At 40.5% G+C, this 16,962-nt stretch overlaps 1 protein-coding gene across 1 annotated transcript; it reads right to left on the reverse strand.

Annotated features, from left to right (window-relative positions):
• Positions 1 to 34: 34 nt before the first annotated feature.
• LOC125716735 (leptin receptor-like) lies at positions 35 to 15,854 on the reverse strand. The gene is made up of 20 exons (XM_048989367.1): positions 14,740 to 15,854; positions 13,797 to 14,015; positions 11,542 to 11,583; positions 10,745 to 10,978; positions 10,341 to 10,458; positions 9,618 to 9,805; positions 8,577 to 8,722; positions 7,836 to 7,980; positions 7,210 to 7,497; positions 6,937 to 7,030; positions 6,643 to 6,845; positions 6,126 to 6,271; positions 5,418 to 5,568; positions 5,093 to 5,175; positions 4,785 to 5,001; positions 3,864 to 4,046; positions 3,273 to 3,356; positions 3,085 to 3,181; positions 2,433 to 2,508; positions 35 to 2,327 (listed from the first exon to the last, which is right to left on the reverse strand). Exons 3-20 carry the CDS (start codon positions 11,573 to 11,575, stop codon positions 1,581 to 1,583), a joined length of 3,234 nt encoding a protein of 1,077 aa, XP_048845324.1. The 5' UTR covers positions 11,576 to 11,583; positions 13,797 to 14,015; positions 14,740 to 15,854; the 3' UTR covers positions 35 to 1,580.
• Between the last annotated feature and the right edge of the window lie 1,108 nt (positions 15,855 to 16,962).

A 16,962-nucleotide genomic window follows, 5' to 3' on the forward strand; every position in this document is an offset into this window, starting at 1 on the left:
AACGCAAGATAAGATAAGATAAGATAAGATAAGATAAGATAAGATAAACTTTATTTATCCCGAGGGAAATTCTTTTGTCATTTACATGCTCAGTGCAACAAGAGGAATAAATAAGATAAGCTTATAATTAATTTTAACATCAGAAAAACTTAAGTAGTGAGTCGATGTTACAATGAGAAATGATCCATCTGAACACTTAATTGATTGACTGACCTCTTAAATAGCTACTCTAGTCTGTTCACTTATTCAACATCCTGGCCATCTACAAATATGAATAATCAATACCATTTTATACAAAAACAAACTTTTTGAACACTGTGGTATCAACGTTTAATGATACGTGTGAGCATGACTGTGGATGAAGTAGCAGTTTCTGAAACGGAAACGCCTACCTTGCATGAGTCAAGCTTACATTTTTTTTTCTCCTTTCCAAAGAGGTTTCACACGAAAGTTTCGCTTCCGAACGGCGAAAGTGGCAAACACGTTTCGCAACAAGAACAGTCAAACTAGACGAGCGATTCGGATTATTCATGTTATGTGGCAAGTTGTGGCAATGTTTGTGTCCTTGAGCTGTTCGAGACATGAAAGGTTAACAAACAGATAATGCCAATCTAAACTGTATGAATATTAATTAGACTTTTCTGTATGCTATAGTAATTAGTTCATGAATGAAACCTAACGAAGTAGGTGACTGAGGATTCATTGTTTGTTAATTCTGTACCGTATCTTAGCAAGAAAAAAAGAGTTGTTTGGCATTTATCAAGTTTAATCAAACATTTGCCATTGTCTTTGTGTTACTTGTTTGAAACGAATGCATTTTGCTTTACCTGAACCAGAACATGTCTTTGTATTCTATTGTCTTGCCTGTCTATTAGTAATAGTGTGTTCAGCCTTTTGTTTGTTTAGAATGAGTCTCATTTTCTCAACAAACAAGGCCCCACACTGTCAGGTGAAACGAGAACCTCACTTCAAGAATCTGAGTCTTCTTTTGACGCCCAAGAAGTTTTGGGTGGATTTGGTGAATTTTTTGGAGGATTCACTCTGAACTTCATTGAGATGGAATGATAAACAAAGTCTTAAACTCAACTAAGCTGAAATGAAAAACAACAATCAAGCACATTTCTTCTTCTAAACTCCGAACACTACTCCAGTCACATCAAATATTTTAACACAGAAAGCATGTCTCGATGTTCCAAAAACTCTGTCATAAATCTTTAAGTCGGTTTATAAAATGCATTTTTTCTGTTGGCCATAGACGGGACAGAACAACAGAACAGCACACTTCTTTTTGGAGAAGGCAGAGATAGTTCTCAAAACATACTGGAAATGGAGAAGTAAATTTGTGGCACACTGGTTAAATTGTTATGATTGTACAATCTCATACAAAAATAAACATACAACTTTAAAGCCACACTTCATGAGCCACAGAATAGTATAGCAGTCCGTTACCAATATCAACCGTAGGGTAACAACTATCATATTTTGACTTTGCATTACAGCCTTAAGGGTCACACCGTACACACAAAGGGTAAACATGTTCAGTTCTGCCTCTGTGCTTTTCTTTTCAAGCTTCGGGAAATTCAATCTGGTGTTTTCCCTCTGGGATTCTGAATGGATACAGTCCGGAATTGTGGAACATAAAGAGGGACGATGTGAGCTGGTGTGTCGACCAAATTACATGTGGACTCCTGATGACACAGTAGGGGGAGAGACACTAGGTGGTTCAGGTCAGGCCTCTCCTTGCTACGCACAGAGGCAGCTTGCTCTCGGTCACCAGAATCCATGCCCACGCGAAAACACTCCCTGCCCACAGCCAGGCCACTGACAACCTCATCGTCACAGTCCAGGGTGACTGAAAACTCATCCTGTGAGTTGAAAGGACAAGAGTGGAAGGGGGACGCTTCCAAAAAACGGGGGAGGCGCCCATCCCAAAGACTCCAGAAGGAGGACTTAGGGATATCGGAGCTGCCTGAAGACTTGTCCTCATCTGAGGAACTACTGAAGCTCTTGGGAAGTCTACGGCAGAGACCAGCTTCGTCCTGGAACAGTATTGAGGAATAGACGATTGCTGATGGGGTCAGACTCATGGCAGAAGTAGACATTATGGCTATCTTTGGAGCCGGTAGCTCCTGGTAGTCCTCGATATCAGGAGAAACAGAGGCCTCCCTTTCCTCAGTCTTGTCAAAGGTCAACTCCATCTCTTTGATCTCTATTGGTAGCTTTGTCTTATCCACAATCAAAGCCTCTGAGATGGTCTCCAGTTCCAAGAGAGGGGGGCAAGATGTGGGCATCTCGCGCTGCTTAAAGAGATTCTCGACAGTCTTGGCCTGAAAACACAAAAGGCATGCTTTAAGTATAGCATTACAACCCAGAAATTCCAGAGATCTTTTGGTCTCTGATGGCAGAATTCTGAAATTCAAAAATACATTCACCTTGGTAAAATCCACACCCTTGGCCCAAGAGCAGTTGTTGGGATCTGGGATATCTCGCCAAACCAGCTTCATCTTCCTGCGCCAGATGTGACAATTTTAGTGACCACAACCCAGACATGCACCTTATTGCCTCTGTATTTAAAGTCATTTATTACTGTTCATAGTTCATTGTGTGTCTATTATGTGTCTATTGTGTGTCATCTGTTGCGTCAAATGTTACAACTGTTATGTGTGTGCGCTGCTCCTCTGTGCCTTTTAAATTGCCCCTCGGAGACAAATTAAGTTTTTTGAATTTGAATTTCATTCAATTCATAATATTACGTTTGGCATTAAAAACATGGCTGCCCTGCATTTCTTAATGGCATTAAGACACAACTAATACAATGGCCAGCATATTAATACCCTTTGATAAAGCGTGAGATGCTATACAGACAGTTGTCCCAATACTTCTGTCCATATAGTGTACATCATATAAACTCCACAATCCCAGAGTGGTAGAAGGATTCAAACCACCATCCATGGAGATGTGAGGCAATGGTGTCACACAGTGTGACATCATGCTGCCCATTATAGTTTGTTTTTCTGGAAAACAATTTACTAATCACTTCATATAACAAATTCACCATAAAATAAAAGAGAAAGGACTTCGTACTGGTGCTGGGAAATTGCCAGAGCCAGGACCAACAGGAAGACAATAATTATCAGAAGCAAATAAGTAATGTGTTGTCCTGTGGGGTGAACCCTGTCTTCTGGAGAAAAAGAAACAAAATAAAACAGTAAGTCGACTGTTTATCTCTCCATTCAAACTGGCAAACAAATACCCAGGAAAATAAGACTTACCTTTGACAAAAATTGGTTCCCCTTCACCGTCAGGAAATATTGGATACAGAGTAAAACTATAGTCCTCAGAACTTAAAAAATTATCTGGAAAAACACACACACACACACACACACAAACACACACTTAAATAAACATACTCTGACAGCTTCATTATACATTAATGACAAACATTACAAGAATATATAATTATGTTTGTTATAACCATATCATATTTGTTATCAATGTATATTTAAGCTCTTAAGGTGTGATAGGATGTTATGTATACTTACATGCTACTTATGAATGTTCTATGAATGCATTATGAAGGTGCACTGAATGTTCTATGAATGCATTATGAAGGCATTATGAAGGTGCAGTTAATGTAATGCAGTACCCAAAAAATCAATGACAAAATTGCATAGGTTACAACTATCTATTAAAAAATCTAATTTACTGTCTTGGGCTTGTCATATACATAAACTGGAATAAAAATATTTCACACAGCATGTTTTAGTGACACTACTCATGACGGACACATAAATATAAGTGACCAAAACGACATGTGCTACTGAGCATCACAGGGCTGCCTGTACAGTAGTTGCGCTTCCTACCTCGTAGGTTGAAGGTGCGGATGTGGGCAGGGACTCGAACCCACTTCACTCCACCCGCAGTGCTCTGGGACCTCCATTCAATGACAAAAGACAGTGGATTCGAGTCCACTGGGAGCATGGTCCATGTCAGGGTGACACAGCTGCTGTCAACCCTCATTACGCTGAACTGAGACAGTGATTTCGCTGAGGATGGGGGGAAACGGAGACGTCTTTCTTGTAGCCATGCAGGACTCATAATTTCAAAACATCAACTAGGGATCACTTTGCAAGAAAGTGTGTCTCGTATATTAATGGATTTAAAGTAACATTCATCCAGTCAATTAGTACTTAATGACTCAGAGGACAACAACAGAGGATAACAACCAACACTGAGTATATCCATATGTAGGGATATTACTGTGTGAATTTGAGTTCTTTTACCTGCACTTTCTACTAATAATACTGTTCCATACTGTTTCCATATTACACGCTCCTGAATGCACAATTGCATTGAATTTACAATTGAGAATTTTGAATAATTTTTATTATTCAGTAACTCTTTTTCTTTGGCCGGCATTTTAGCATTCAATAGAGCAAAGGCTACAACATTCTCTGAACTGCACCTTTCTATCAGGGTCTGAGACAATTTCCGACACTCTGCTCTCACAGAACATTGCAGTGTGGTAACCAAGTCAAAGTCAAGCTTCTCGTGCACCCAGCACTAAATGGTTTGTGCAACATTCTCATAATGTCAGAAATAAGTCTTTGCTATAAGAGTCACCTGAAATCATACTGTGCATTCATAACTTTTTGACTGCTGCACCCATGAATTGATGGTTCTGGTTTTACCGGAGGATACGTGCAACACTGTGACAAACTGAGCGAAAGGCTTTAAATCCTTTCATGTTCCTCAGATCTTACGTGGGGTGATAGCTCGCTTACATTTTTTAGTGGGTGGTGCTAGAGTCATTCTCGTGTTCCTGATGGACAGCCCCACATCATTCCTGGCCATGACGGTGACAGTGCGGATGCTCTCGTTCCACGGAAATGAGTAAAACGCAACCAGTCCCAGCCTGTTAGACCACACCTGGCCAGAGAGGTTGTGGAGCTCCACCAGGAAGCCCTCAACACAGCACAAAGGCTTCTCTTTCTCCAGAGGCTGAGGGACAGAAAAAGGCATCTCTAACACAGTGTCATCTACGCACAACGAGGCCACAGTGTACTTCCTGACGACGTTTCCATCATCTTACCATGAAATGAAGAGTGACCTTCGTCTGGTTCTTCCCCGGAACTTCTTGAAACACCCTCCAAAAATCAGGTCCCTTGCTTGGAGCTAAAATGGCATGGTCATTCAGGACTCCATTACAGTGAACTCCAGTTCACGAGATATTCTCTTCCATAACTTACTTTCCTGATGGTCTTTTCTGGAATGACTCACACTTTGGATCAACCATCTAAGTATTTACCTTTAACATTTTCATCGTCAGGTTTGGCATATCCACAACATTCTGCAAGAAGACATGGTACACATGCAAAAAACAGAGGGTAGCTGAAATCACATAGTCGTTCTTGCACCTCTAGAATTACGGACGTGGCTGTAGCACTGATGACTCCAGTCACTCCAGAGACCATCCTCATCGTGACGACTGCAGCGCACTTGGACGATGTAAATCTGACATGGGTCCAACACTGGAACCACAACTGACTGATTGTAAGAGGAAAAAACCTGTGAAAAAGAGACATTCATTCATATTCAGTCTAACAATTACAGTAATTCATTACTTGTACACTTATTTGACCTGCAATGTAAACAAATACCTTTCAGATAATCAGACCTTGCTGCTGCAACTAATGGTGGGTTCCTTCCCACTACTCTCAACTTACACACGGTGTTTATTATCGGTATATATTCTTATGTTAATTACTGCCTAGCTGTGGTCTGTGTTCCAGGTTTTTCCCCATCAAAGCATCTTTGGGTTCTTGAAAAGTGCCATGAAAATTAAATGTATTACATTTACATTTCTAAAATTAATTTGACACGATTATCCTAAGCGGCACATATTTCTGAGAGAATTCAAGGCCAGACAATCGCTGAAGCGATCGAGAGGTAAGGGCTCAATGGTTAAATTACTCTACTAACAGCAGGGGCTGCACTGGTGACCTTCTGATTATAGATGCAACAGCTTAACCCCCTGACACCCCAATAGCTATTGTTGGCACCACAATATACGTGTGCTTGAAGGGCAACCACGGCCGCACAGCCTGTGAGACACCTTAACACACCTCCCAGTTGGCATCAGGTGAATCCATTCTGTAACGCATCTCATACTTGAGTTCGAACGGAAGCAATTCATGCTTTTTCCATTCAATATTCAGATTGCCCTCTGTATCTGTGATGGCCACCAGGTCATATGGAGGATTTGGCTTAACTGCAGAAAGTGAGAAGGTACAGGACACTAACCTCCACTACATTCTGTCATCAGAGGTTGCAATTCAAGTTGCTTAATAGCGCTACAGTCTTGCTATTATTATATATTATATATGTTATATGATATAAAAGCTTACTGTGAGAATCAATGACAAAAAAACGGTGATACACTAAGAAATTAAGGGCTAAAGACTCGAATGTTTATGGTGGATATTTCAAAATACTTGATGCAAAGCATTTAGTGCACAAGAAACGATACTGCCAGGCTGTCGATGTACTTTCATGGAATTCAACAAAACTGTCAATAAAAGTATCAAACAAGCCCAGGGGTCGAAATGCAGGCTTATGCAAAGTCAGAGTGGATTGACTCACCCCAGTCAAAAGGCATAACTTCGATAGGGGCTGATCTGAACGGGTTCAACTCCGTCCCAAATTCCACCCACATCCGGTAGCAAGCTATTATAAAAAGAGGCTGGAGGGTGCAACTGTCGACACCAAGTGCCTCCTGGGGACATCCCAGGACCGAAGAGAAGTTCCCTGCGCCCTCTGTTATGCTGCACGGCACATGCCTAACTCTGAGACAAAACAGCATGAAGTTCCGATGGCTATGACAGGCCAAAGAACATGTTAGCAGAAGAACTCAAAGAGATAAGAGAGAGATCTTACTGGTATTGGAACCTGACGCTCTGTATGGTATTCCAGCTGCAGGTCATGGCTGTGAGGTCCCCATTGGTCTCGCAGGAAATTAATACGTCACTATCTAAAACGCAGCCAATCAGGCATAAATAATAGTGTAACATTACCGTGTCTACAGCCGAGACTCATTTTACTCACACTGTAACTTAACATTACTATGGTTATAATCCATTTACAGTTACTGTAAAGGATAAGGTAGCATTAGCACTGTCCTACCGAACCACTGGGCCAGAGTCAGCTCACCGATAATGTAGAAGGCCGCAGAACTCAAGCGACAGAATGAATGTTCTCCGGTCTGCGGACAGCAATGCAGAATGTATGATTCCTGTCGTGCTTTTGGCTCCAGGTTCACCAGAGTGACTCGACTCACATGGTCATTGATAACAGAGTATTGTCTTTCTGGAACCTTCTCTCGCATGTCCAGCCACCAGACAGCATTCTTGGCATTGACGCTCCAGTTGTGCAATATGCAGTAAAATGTCAGATTTGTCCCAGTGCTTGCCAACACTTTTTCAGGAAGATAAGTCACTTCTGTAGTAAAAATGAATCAGTCACTCTAATAGATACATATTTACATGTATATTCATTATATATTTGCATTCAGCATTTATATTTATCCATTCATATCTATCTACTCTGTTTTTAGTTAATGTATGGTCTTGTGTGCCTTATTTGTGTGTAATTATTTGAACATATTACAGAATCATGCTAAACGTTATTACACGTTGAAATGAATTTTCTATCTATATTTAGCTGGACAGTTTCCCCCAAGGTTAATGAAATGTATGAAAAGATTACTGGGACAATTGGCCATTACATCATGACAAAAGCATTCAAAAACCTTAAACTCTGAACAGAAGATTCCTCACCTTCACTATCAGTGTATAGAGGTTCACTCCAGGAGCTCCCTGGCCCTGCTATGTGCTGGAACCTGCATCGAACCTGAATGACATAAGTGACTCCAACGCTCAGCTTCCTCAGGGAGACTGACTGCATGGTCAACCCATCCACATACTGTCGGGGGTGAAACAAAGCTTAGGTTCATCTGGATGCCTATAAGATAACCAATCAGACTGTAGGGGAGGTGGGTTCAAGCAACTAGAGGAGTTGGGACCAAGACATCCAATTAGTTGGTCCCACTGCCTCTAGATGCTAGGACCCACCTTCTCTACAATCTGATTGGTTATCTCTAACTAATCATTTCTCGTTCTGTCCTCAGAACACCTTTCTTTGAGTAATGCTCCCATGAGCTTTCTTGAACCACAAGACAAAGAGAACTTCACGCACGTTACTTGTGCTGTATATCCTTGCTATTTCCGATAAATTCACATTTATTTACAGCTTGTTTACCTTAGTTACTCTGTTGTAAGTTACTGACTGGTTTAACCTCCTTCCTATTGGTTACTGTACTGGTCCTACTTGGGTCAAGCCATGCATGGGACTTAGAACCATTCTTCCCATAACTCCTTGAATTCACAGTATTCAGTTGGATGGTCCAAGCCCTTGCCCATTATGCTCCCTGCATTACAAACATATTATGCACAGTGGCATTTGCATCTGGTTTGCTTCAACCTGAACAGTACAGCCTTAAGACATGCAATGGGACATACCTCCCAAGAATCCAATGAGTCTTTGGGGAAGTACCGGACATCGTAGGCGAGTGGGTGAGCAACAGACTGTGAATCAGTCCAGTTCAGTAACAAATCTCCTTCAATGGTTACTTTGTAGCACAAATCAACGGGTGGCTGCAAAAATACTGCAGAACATGTAGCAGAACACATTTTAGTAAGAGGCAAATTGATTATATCCATCCATCCATCAATCCATCACCACCCACTTCAGAAGAGATACCCAGACCTCCCTCTCCCCAGCCAACTCTACCAGCTCTTCGGGGAGGATGCCTTTGATTATATCAGAGTTGTAAAATCTGGCTTTATTTATTTATTTTCAATGTAGAAATTAAGGCGCCATTCATTATTAATATGTTTGCGATTACATGTAGGTAGATGAGCTGTTTATTCTAATCAGAAGCAAACGCAGCTCTCTGTGTACCTGCATAAAGGTAAAACTACACGCTGAAAGGTTAATGCGTCAGCAATATCAAAGAGGCCAAATGTCTGCTCCCACACTGCTGATCTGAAAGTGTCAAACTGTTAAACTATCGTCAACTTGTACGAAGGCGTTCAGATGAATTGCCAAGAAGCTTCCAGAAGGAAATTACTACGACGGACGGATTTGCGAGAAATGCCTAATTCTTGTTTGACAATTCAATGTGTATTGAAGTAAAAAAAAAAAAACAATAATAATAACTAAAGGAAGACTATTCTTATTGCACAACTTTACTCCTCGATCTGTGGAATGAACTAATGAGATTATACACATTGCAAGTGAAGAGCAAATTTTTCTCATTTTTGAGAAAATTTCTGTGGACTTAGAAAGTCCTGGAAATTTAACAAAAGTTCTCCATTGGATTACTTTAGGGATTCAGGAGTTTTGGCTGCCAATATTGTAAGATATGATGGCGAAGCCTGACTTTAGTTCAATGGTGGTTTAATCTCAAAAACAACAAAAATGAAGTGATATTTGCTCTTCGGTTGCCATAAATATTAAAGAAACAACCAGTAGTTGCATTAAGACTTGAGAAACCTTACTGTGATCCCATGGCAGAAAACTCACGATGGGGGAGTGGGCAGTCAGTGGGCCCCTGGAGACGGTGACCTCCATGGAGATCAAGTGGTCCACTGAGGCAGCATCCGAGAAGCACCTGACAACATCATCAGCGACACACCTGCACTCAGTCTCCTCTCTGAATGTCCCATTCGTTGAGTTTGACTCTGGTCTACAAACAAATACGATAAGGAACATTTAACAAGGAGATAATGTAATGTGTATAGAAAGCATATTTGGTAACACTTTACTTAAAGCAGTCACCATAATGCATTATAGATACCTTCGTAATGCCTTATAATGGTCAGTATAAGCCATTATAATGCATTATGAAGGGATCTATAATGCATTATGTTGACTGCTTTAAGTAAAGTGTTACCACATAGTTAAACCAATACGGTGAGGGACTTTTTGGAAACATACAACAGTACAACTACTTGGATTTCACTGTCAGTGTTTAGCGTAGCTGACGTCATTAACCATTAGTCCAAGCCACAATGTTTATGCGGTGTAACATTTGCGCTGTGATTGAAAAGCAGATTTTTAGATAAGATGCTACATCTTCACACGCACAAGTCAGACACGATCATTCTGTTAACACACATGAATACTGGTACGGTCTTGTCTTTTGCGTTGACTCGTTCCATTAGGGATTGACCACTCAATACTCTCCCACCGACTACTCACTGCAAGGACCAAATACTCACTGCAAACAGTTTAAGACCACTGCGACAGGGGTGTCTGGTGGCTTGGTAATTGGCTTTATATTACAAATTAACTGTCCTGGGCTGGTGTCAACCCAGCACAGGATGTCAAAGCAGACAGCTGGAAAGAAACACAAATCACCACGTTAGACTCAACGCTGTTCTCAGGACCAGTTGAATAAAGTCAACTGGAAGCTACAAAGTAAGTGATATCTGAACACAAGACACTGAAGGGCTTGTTTAAAAGAGACAGGAAAATATTAGGGAGCTGCAGTGCTTTTCTAGACCATGATGCTCTTTGGCTCACTAATGATAAAATTTAAATCTTCTCTCTGCATGTCTTTCAGCAGATGGCAGCTCCTGTGACGTGGAGTAGAATATCCATATAACCAATATGTTTCCATTACTTCCATGCGTTTCAGTCTCGTTGAGGTATAGCTGCACGCCGATGAGGATGCTGACAGGACTCTGGGAAGGGGTGGGTTGCTGAAGTCCTCCAGGACTGTGATAGCTTGACACACAGTGGCGGCTGCTGTCTCCTTCCGGTGGCCTGTCAGCCAGGTCGCAGCACAGGGTGACAGGCAGTGGGAGAACTTGCGGCCCGGCATGCAGACCTACACTGAGGCTCCGTGACAACATGCCTGGAGAAAATGTTATCAGTCATCTCTGTCTCTAGGAAATATTGCTTAAACTTGCAGAAACACACACCCATGACCACAGAGAGAGAAAAAAAATGCAAAAAACTGCATTGCCTTGATCTTAACAAGAATATAGAAAGTGCACATCGGTTTATCAGATAATTAGACCAAGTGAAAAATATCATTTTTCGATTGTTATTGACAATTATTCCACGGAGTTCTGACTTGACCACATTGTTATTGCACAGGCCAGTGATACAAAAACCACGTTGGTGGTGATTCAACTATTGCAATCCAGACAGATAAACATCTCAAACAAACACATGCTGTATGTTTACAAGGTAAGATCGTGCAATCAAAAATGAGGACATTAGATAAACGATAAGTAATGTGGGTGATGCTTATTTAATCTGGTTGAACAAAGTCCATATGTTGCATATCTTAAAGTTTAAAACACGTATTTACATACGATTTACATGCATGTTACATTTGACCATTCATTCATGAGGAGGAGAATTATGGAAACATCATGGTCCACGATTTGTCCATTATTGCAATAATCTTACCGAGAAAGGAGGTGATAAGCAACACGGGAAACATTTCTTTCACTGTAGAGAGAAACGGAAACTTAAATATCTTAAGTGCTTTTATCACAGCAATTTTTTTACATCCCCTTGAAAAAGACATATCCACTCAGGCTGAAATTTCATTTTGCACTATCACACAAATCACACAAAGATGGAAGGCTATCTCGAAAAGAAAGCGACATTTTAAGATGTAAAACAACATGACTATTCATCTTGAACAACCAAAGCAACGGCAAAAACGAAAACCAAATCGATCGATTTTATTCATTCTGAAATGGGGAAAAAGTGTACACACATGGAACAGACTGGGTAGGTGCTATGATGCTGAAGAGATTGTGGTCAGAGAAGAAAGGTATGTTTTAAATGTATCAGATTAATGAAAAGTATTATCAACAAACTGCCAGTCATTGACCACAAGATCTACTCCTCGTATTTCTATAACGTTAATTTTTGGCAATAAAATCCCTAGCTATGATACCTCTCTTAATGGCTTATATCTGTCACTGTATAGCTACAAAAAAAAAACTGGTGCTAGGCTCGCTTTAAATAGATTTTTTTAGCTGAATACCACTGCAGACATTAAATTATGCTGCGGTCAAGCTATCTACGCTTTGCCGATACGCGGTCAAATCATCTTTTACGCATAGGTATAAAATTATCAGATAACTAGGTGCGATGGGTAAATTCTTAGAAAGAGCTGGTCAGAATAAATGCAGGAATATGTGTTTAACTTTACTTGATCAAAGTAAAGAAGTTCACCAAGTTTTATAATTTATTTGACCAAATTGGCCAGGACCTTGACTTTCAGAAGGTAAAAGGCAGATTTATATATTACAGTGATCCCCCTCCTATCTATATCACGGAAGTTACGTTCCAGACCCATCGGCCATAGGTGGAAATCCACGATATAGAAAGACCATTTATATATATATATATATATATATATATATATATATATATATATATATATATATATATATATATATATATATAGTTTAAGCCTTAAAATACCCCTCCCACACGCTTTAAAAACATGTAAACTTATTAAAACACACTTTTTAAACACACATGATATGTGGATTTCGAGCTAAGGATATAAGCAACATATCTCTTTCTCTCTCTCTCTCTCTCTCTCTCTCTCTCTCTCTCTCACACACACACACACACACACACACACACACACACACACCGTATATATAATGGAATATGTAAAAATAAAAACTTTTTAAGCTTAGTATAGGTTTACAAAAAGTCTGCTCGAAACAATAGGGCCACAAGCAAAGTGCGCGATACGCAAAAAACTGATCGGGGAAAAATCCGCGATATAGCGGGGGTCACTGTATTTATATATATTATGGAGAAATACTGAGAAATGGCCTGTCAAACTTGGCTCGTATAACTAAATGTGCATAAAATCATAAGACTTGATAATCCATTATGGGAAAGTAATAATTTCATTGTATTTTAGTTCATCCTGTACTTCACACATAGGACAGTAAATCTTAAATCAATTTCCTATGCGCGATCACAGGGGTGTCAAACTGCAGTCCTGGGGGGGGCGGAGCACTGTGTAGCTTAGTTCTTTCCCTGTTCCATCATAAACGATTCATCTCAAGAGTTGTGTGGTATTTAGTATAAGAAGGTGAAATGAGATGAAACAGGTATATTAAATGTGGGGAAACCCCAAAATATGGACTGCAGTTTGACACCACTGGCTTGGAGCATATTTCCCTATGCGCGATCTGATACCGTAATTTTATATCTATGTGAGCTCACACGTATTAAGCGCGTGGATCTGGACCGCAGAGCGCGGATAGCGTGACCACAGTAACAGAACCGAACAAACAGCAGGCAAAGTGTACTTAAGTTGCCTTGGGTAAAATATACATATATATACACCTAAGATATAAGCACATGCTGTATTAAACCAGTGCTTCAAAGAGGAGTCAGTGGAAAATTATACTTCGGTCGTCGTTGAAAGTTTAGGGATAAGTATTACGTTGAAATCCATTTCATTTTCTCATTCATTCATTCATTCATTTATTCATTCATATTAAGCAGTTATGTCTACTTGAACTTAGGCCTACTTTAAGTTTTTGAAATGGACTAAAGCAGAAAATAGCGGGGTTTTTTTCGAATTAACTTAGTTTTGAAATATTTTCTGCTAGACCACAAAAACATGACGGGAGGTGAAGATGATGATGATGACGGCGAAGAAGAGAGCCGCTACTTACCCGTATGGAAGGTGCACGAAGTTGCAGTTAATACCTGCAGAGAATCTTCGCCGTGCTGGAGGAGCCGCGTCGCTTCACGCGCGTCACGCACGCTGTTCCGGGGACCTGTGCGCTTGGGGGCGTGGGGTGCGCGCGCTCAAGGAATCAGCGACTATCATCACTCTCATGTCTGAGTCATCAAGACTGTGAGAAATATGCTTCTCCTCAGAAATTTTAAGTCTGATGCAAATAACAAAAAAATGCTTATTATTATATAAAAAAAAAACCCAGGGGGAAATTATTTATACTGTGACAACGTAGTTATTATATACTCCTACAAATAACCGAGATATTAAAAATAACACGTTCTGGTGGAATGTTTTATTTTCTAGATGGTGGTTGGTATAACAGAAAGTGTTGTTAAATTACTTGCAGTGGAATAAAAAACGTTCAGCCCTACGAAACGCAATAATTTTCAGGGGCGATAGCCACCGAGGGATGCAGAACTTATTACATGAAACATTTTTCCCTTTCATTGAAGCTGGGGGAACTATTTTCTTTCGGTAGGGCATTCCTCTGTTACTTTAAGCAAGGCTACAGATTGGGGGTGCGGTATTATGCAAACACCGATGGTGGCAATTCATGGTCTGTGCTGAAACTGGACCTGAGCGAGAAATTACTTAAGTGCTGAAATTCTTCATAAAGAACTCTGATTGGATGATAACTCTTACATTATCCTCCCCATAACAACCGATCACACACAATGGTCTACTTAATGTTAGTAACAATACTGTAGAGAGGCTTAAAATCGTATATTATGCAACAAGGAAATTGTCAAGGCAAGACAACCACCAGTAAAAACATGATGAATTAGATCAATATACAACAAACATTTGCTTTGTTTTTGTTGTGTGATTCTCCGGCATTTCTGGGCTGTCATTGCAGACAAAAATGAAAAACTAACCGGTGGGCCTCATCTCAGGATCTGGGATAACGTCCCAGAAGTGGTGACACACATTACTCTGATGCCTCTGCAGAGGTGGAAGGCGAGAATGTGGGGCGTCTGGGGCACTACGAGCAGAAACAACAAACACGGGAGCGATTCTGGTGACGCAAACACAAGTAGCATCTACCTACAGAGACTCTTTATATATTGACTCCGTGTTTCATGCGAGGGAATTTGAGAAAAAGGGAAGGAACAATCATTCCCTGGCCTCTGTGCCGGGGAACAAGATGTCTTTTGTAGGAGAAACGTGAACTTCTTGCAAATTGAGAAAGCCAGGTATGAATTTTCATTAACTTCTACCAAATGGCCATTAAGACAATCAGAGAGGGAAATACAGGTAATTTAATGAGTCTTGAGAAGAACCAAATTCAGCCAAGGAATATGTTGTCAGTAGTCTTAAAATAAGGATATTATCTCTCTGTTATTACTCCTCCTTTACAAATGACATCATCGTATCCTGCATTGCATTATGACATCATCACCATGTTTATAAACGTGAGGGAATGCATCCTAGTGGGAGAAGGGACCTACCAATTTTGGCTTTCACTGGTCCTGAATGAGTGAGCATTCACATTTGCTGCAAAAGGAGGCCCTATACTATATTCATAAATAATTTCAGTTTCACTGTCCAATCCCTGTATACAAACACACACATACATATTTATACAGTGAGCAAAAGTCCTCTAAACACTGGAGGAGATTACAGAGGATATGAAGGAATCCCCACCATATAGAGGAAAATCCTTACAGCAACTGCCATGACAAGGCCTGCCTATGTGCTATTTAGGATGCTTAATCAGTCTCAGTCTTTCAATATTAACTGAAACTAGAGTCCAGGTTCAGTCCCATGGAAGGGTGACATCATAGATGTGAGTTACGAACTGTGACATCATGGGCGCAGCCTTCAGTCTGCCACCTTACGCAGGTCAGAGTGGAGAACTGACTCATTAATGGATTTTTGCTTTGACCTTGACCACAGTCTATACTTTGCTTTTAGCAAACAAGCCCTCTCTTTCTTTTATGTTTTTGCCCTTTCCAGGCCACAGTTGTAAATAAGAAACATGTTCTTAATCTGTCTTGCCTGGTTAAATACAGGTAAATAAATAAAAATAAAAAACTTTTTCATTAATGTTAGAATGCCTGGGGGGGGGGGGGGGGGGGCAGGCAGTTTTTCTGGGAGTTTTTGGTTCCTCTCTTCCATTTTCCTTTCTTTCTCTTTTCTGCGTTTTCTCTGATTTTGAATTTTTCTATATAAATGATGCAGGAATGTATTACAAGCCTCCCATGTAAAGCGCCTTGGGGCAACTGTGTTGTGAAAGGCACCATATAGATCTACATGGAAGTTTCATAAGTGAATGATCAAGTATAAACCTCCATGTGTGTAGGCAAAGGGCCGTGTGGTGCGACTCTAATGCGGGAAGAACGTCCAGGATCCTCCTCCATATTTATAACTATGAAAAGTGCATCAATGAAACATTACGTTGAAAGCAAAATTTCTTAACATAACATTGATAAGTGATTCCATTATCATTCATCGTTTAACAATGTAACTTTAAAAAAAATTGTTCTTAGAATAGGTAGTAAATAATTAGCATTCGGATAATACTGACAGGAGCGATTCTCTCTTCCTGTTCACTAAGTTTGTTGCAGTAACTCTCAGCGGAACAGGAGTGGAGAGAATTCCTCTATGACTGCGTGAGTAGAGCTTCACCCGTAACTCCTGCCTATACATTGTGTTGCTATACGTCCTGTACAGACCCGGCGCAATTGAATATAAGATGACAGCATGCTCGTCGCATTCAGTCCACGATGGAATAGAATCACGGCGGTTCCATACATAATTGCACCTGTAGAAATGTTCTGTTTTGCCTCAATTGGCTCACTCACGTATTGCAACACCTAGAAAGTACGGCATGCAATGCGACATGTTCAGATGGAAATGACTGATAGACAAGTGGGTTTCAACAGGAAATGTACCCGGTGCTGCCCTTATTGACTCATTTTCAACTATTTTTTAAAATAAATTTGAACGGATGTTGCTTGCAGTGACATTTCAGCAAGGGGGGGGGGGAGAAACACACTCAGGACTGAACCGTGTTTTCCAACCCAGTCCTCATGGAACCCGCAGTCCACATTTTCGCTCCTTCACAGCTCCCAGTACCCCTCTAACAGGTATTTGGC

Source organism: Brienomyrus brachyistius, chromosome 21 (genome assembly GCF_023856365.1).
Source record: "Brienomyrus brachyistius isolate T26 chromosome 21, BBRACH_0.4, whole genome shotgun sequence".
Classification (NCBI taxonomy): domain Eukaryota; kingdom Metazoa; phylum Chordata; class Actinopteri; order Osteoglossiformes; family Mormyridae; genus Brienomyrus; species Brienomyrus brachyistius.

Coding starts and splice junctions, on each gene's coding strand:
- LOC125716735 (XM_048989367.1), bottom strand. CDS start 11,575: ATGTTTCCCGTGTTGCTTATCACCTCCTTTCTCG. Junction 7,981..8,576: donor ACTCATTGGATTCTTGGGAG/GTATGTCCCATT, acceptor CACCCCCGACAG/TATGTGGATGGGTTGACCAT. Junction 3,357..3,863: donor CCGCACCTTCAACCTACGAG/GTAGGAAGCGCA, acceptor GTGTTTTTCCAG/ATAATTTTTTAAGTTCTGAG.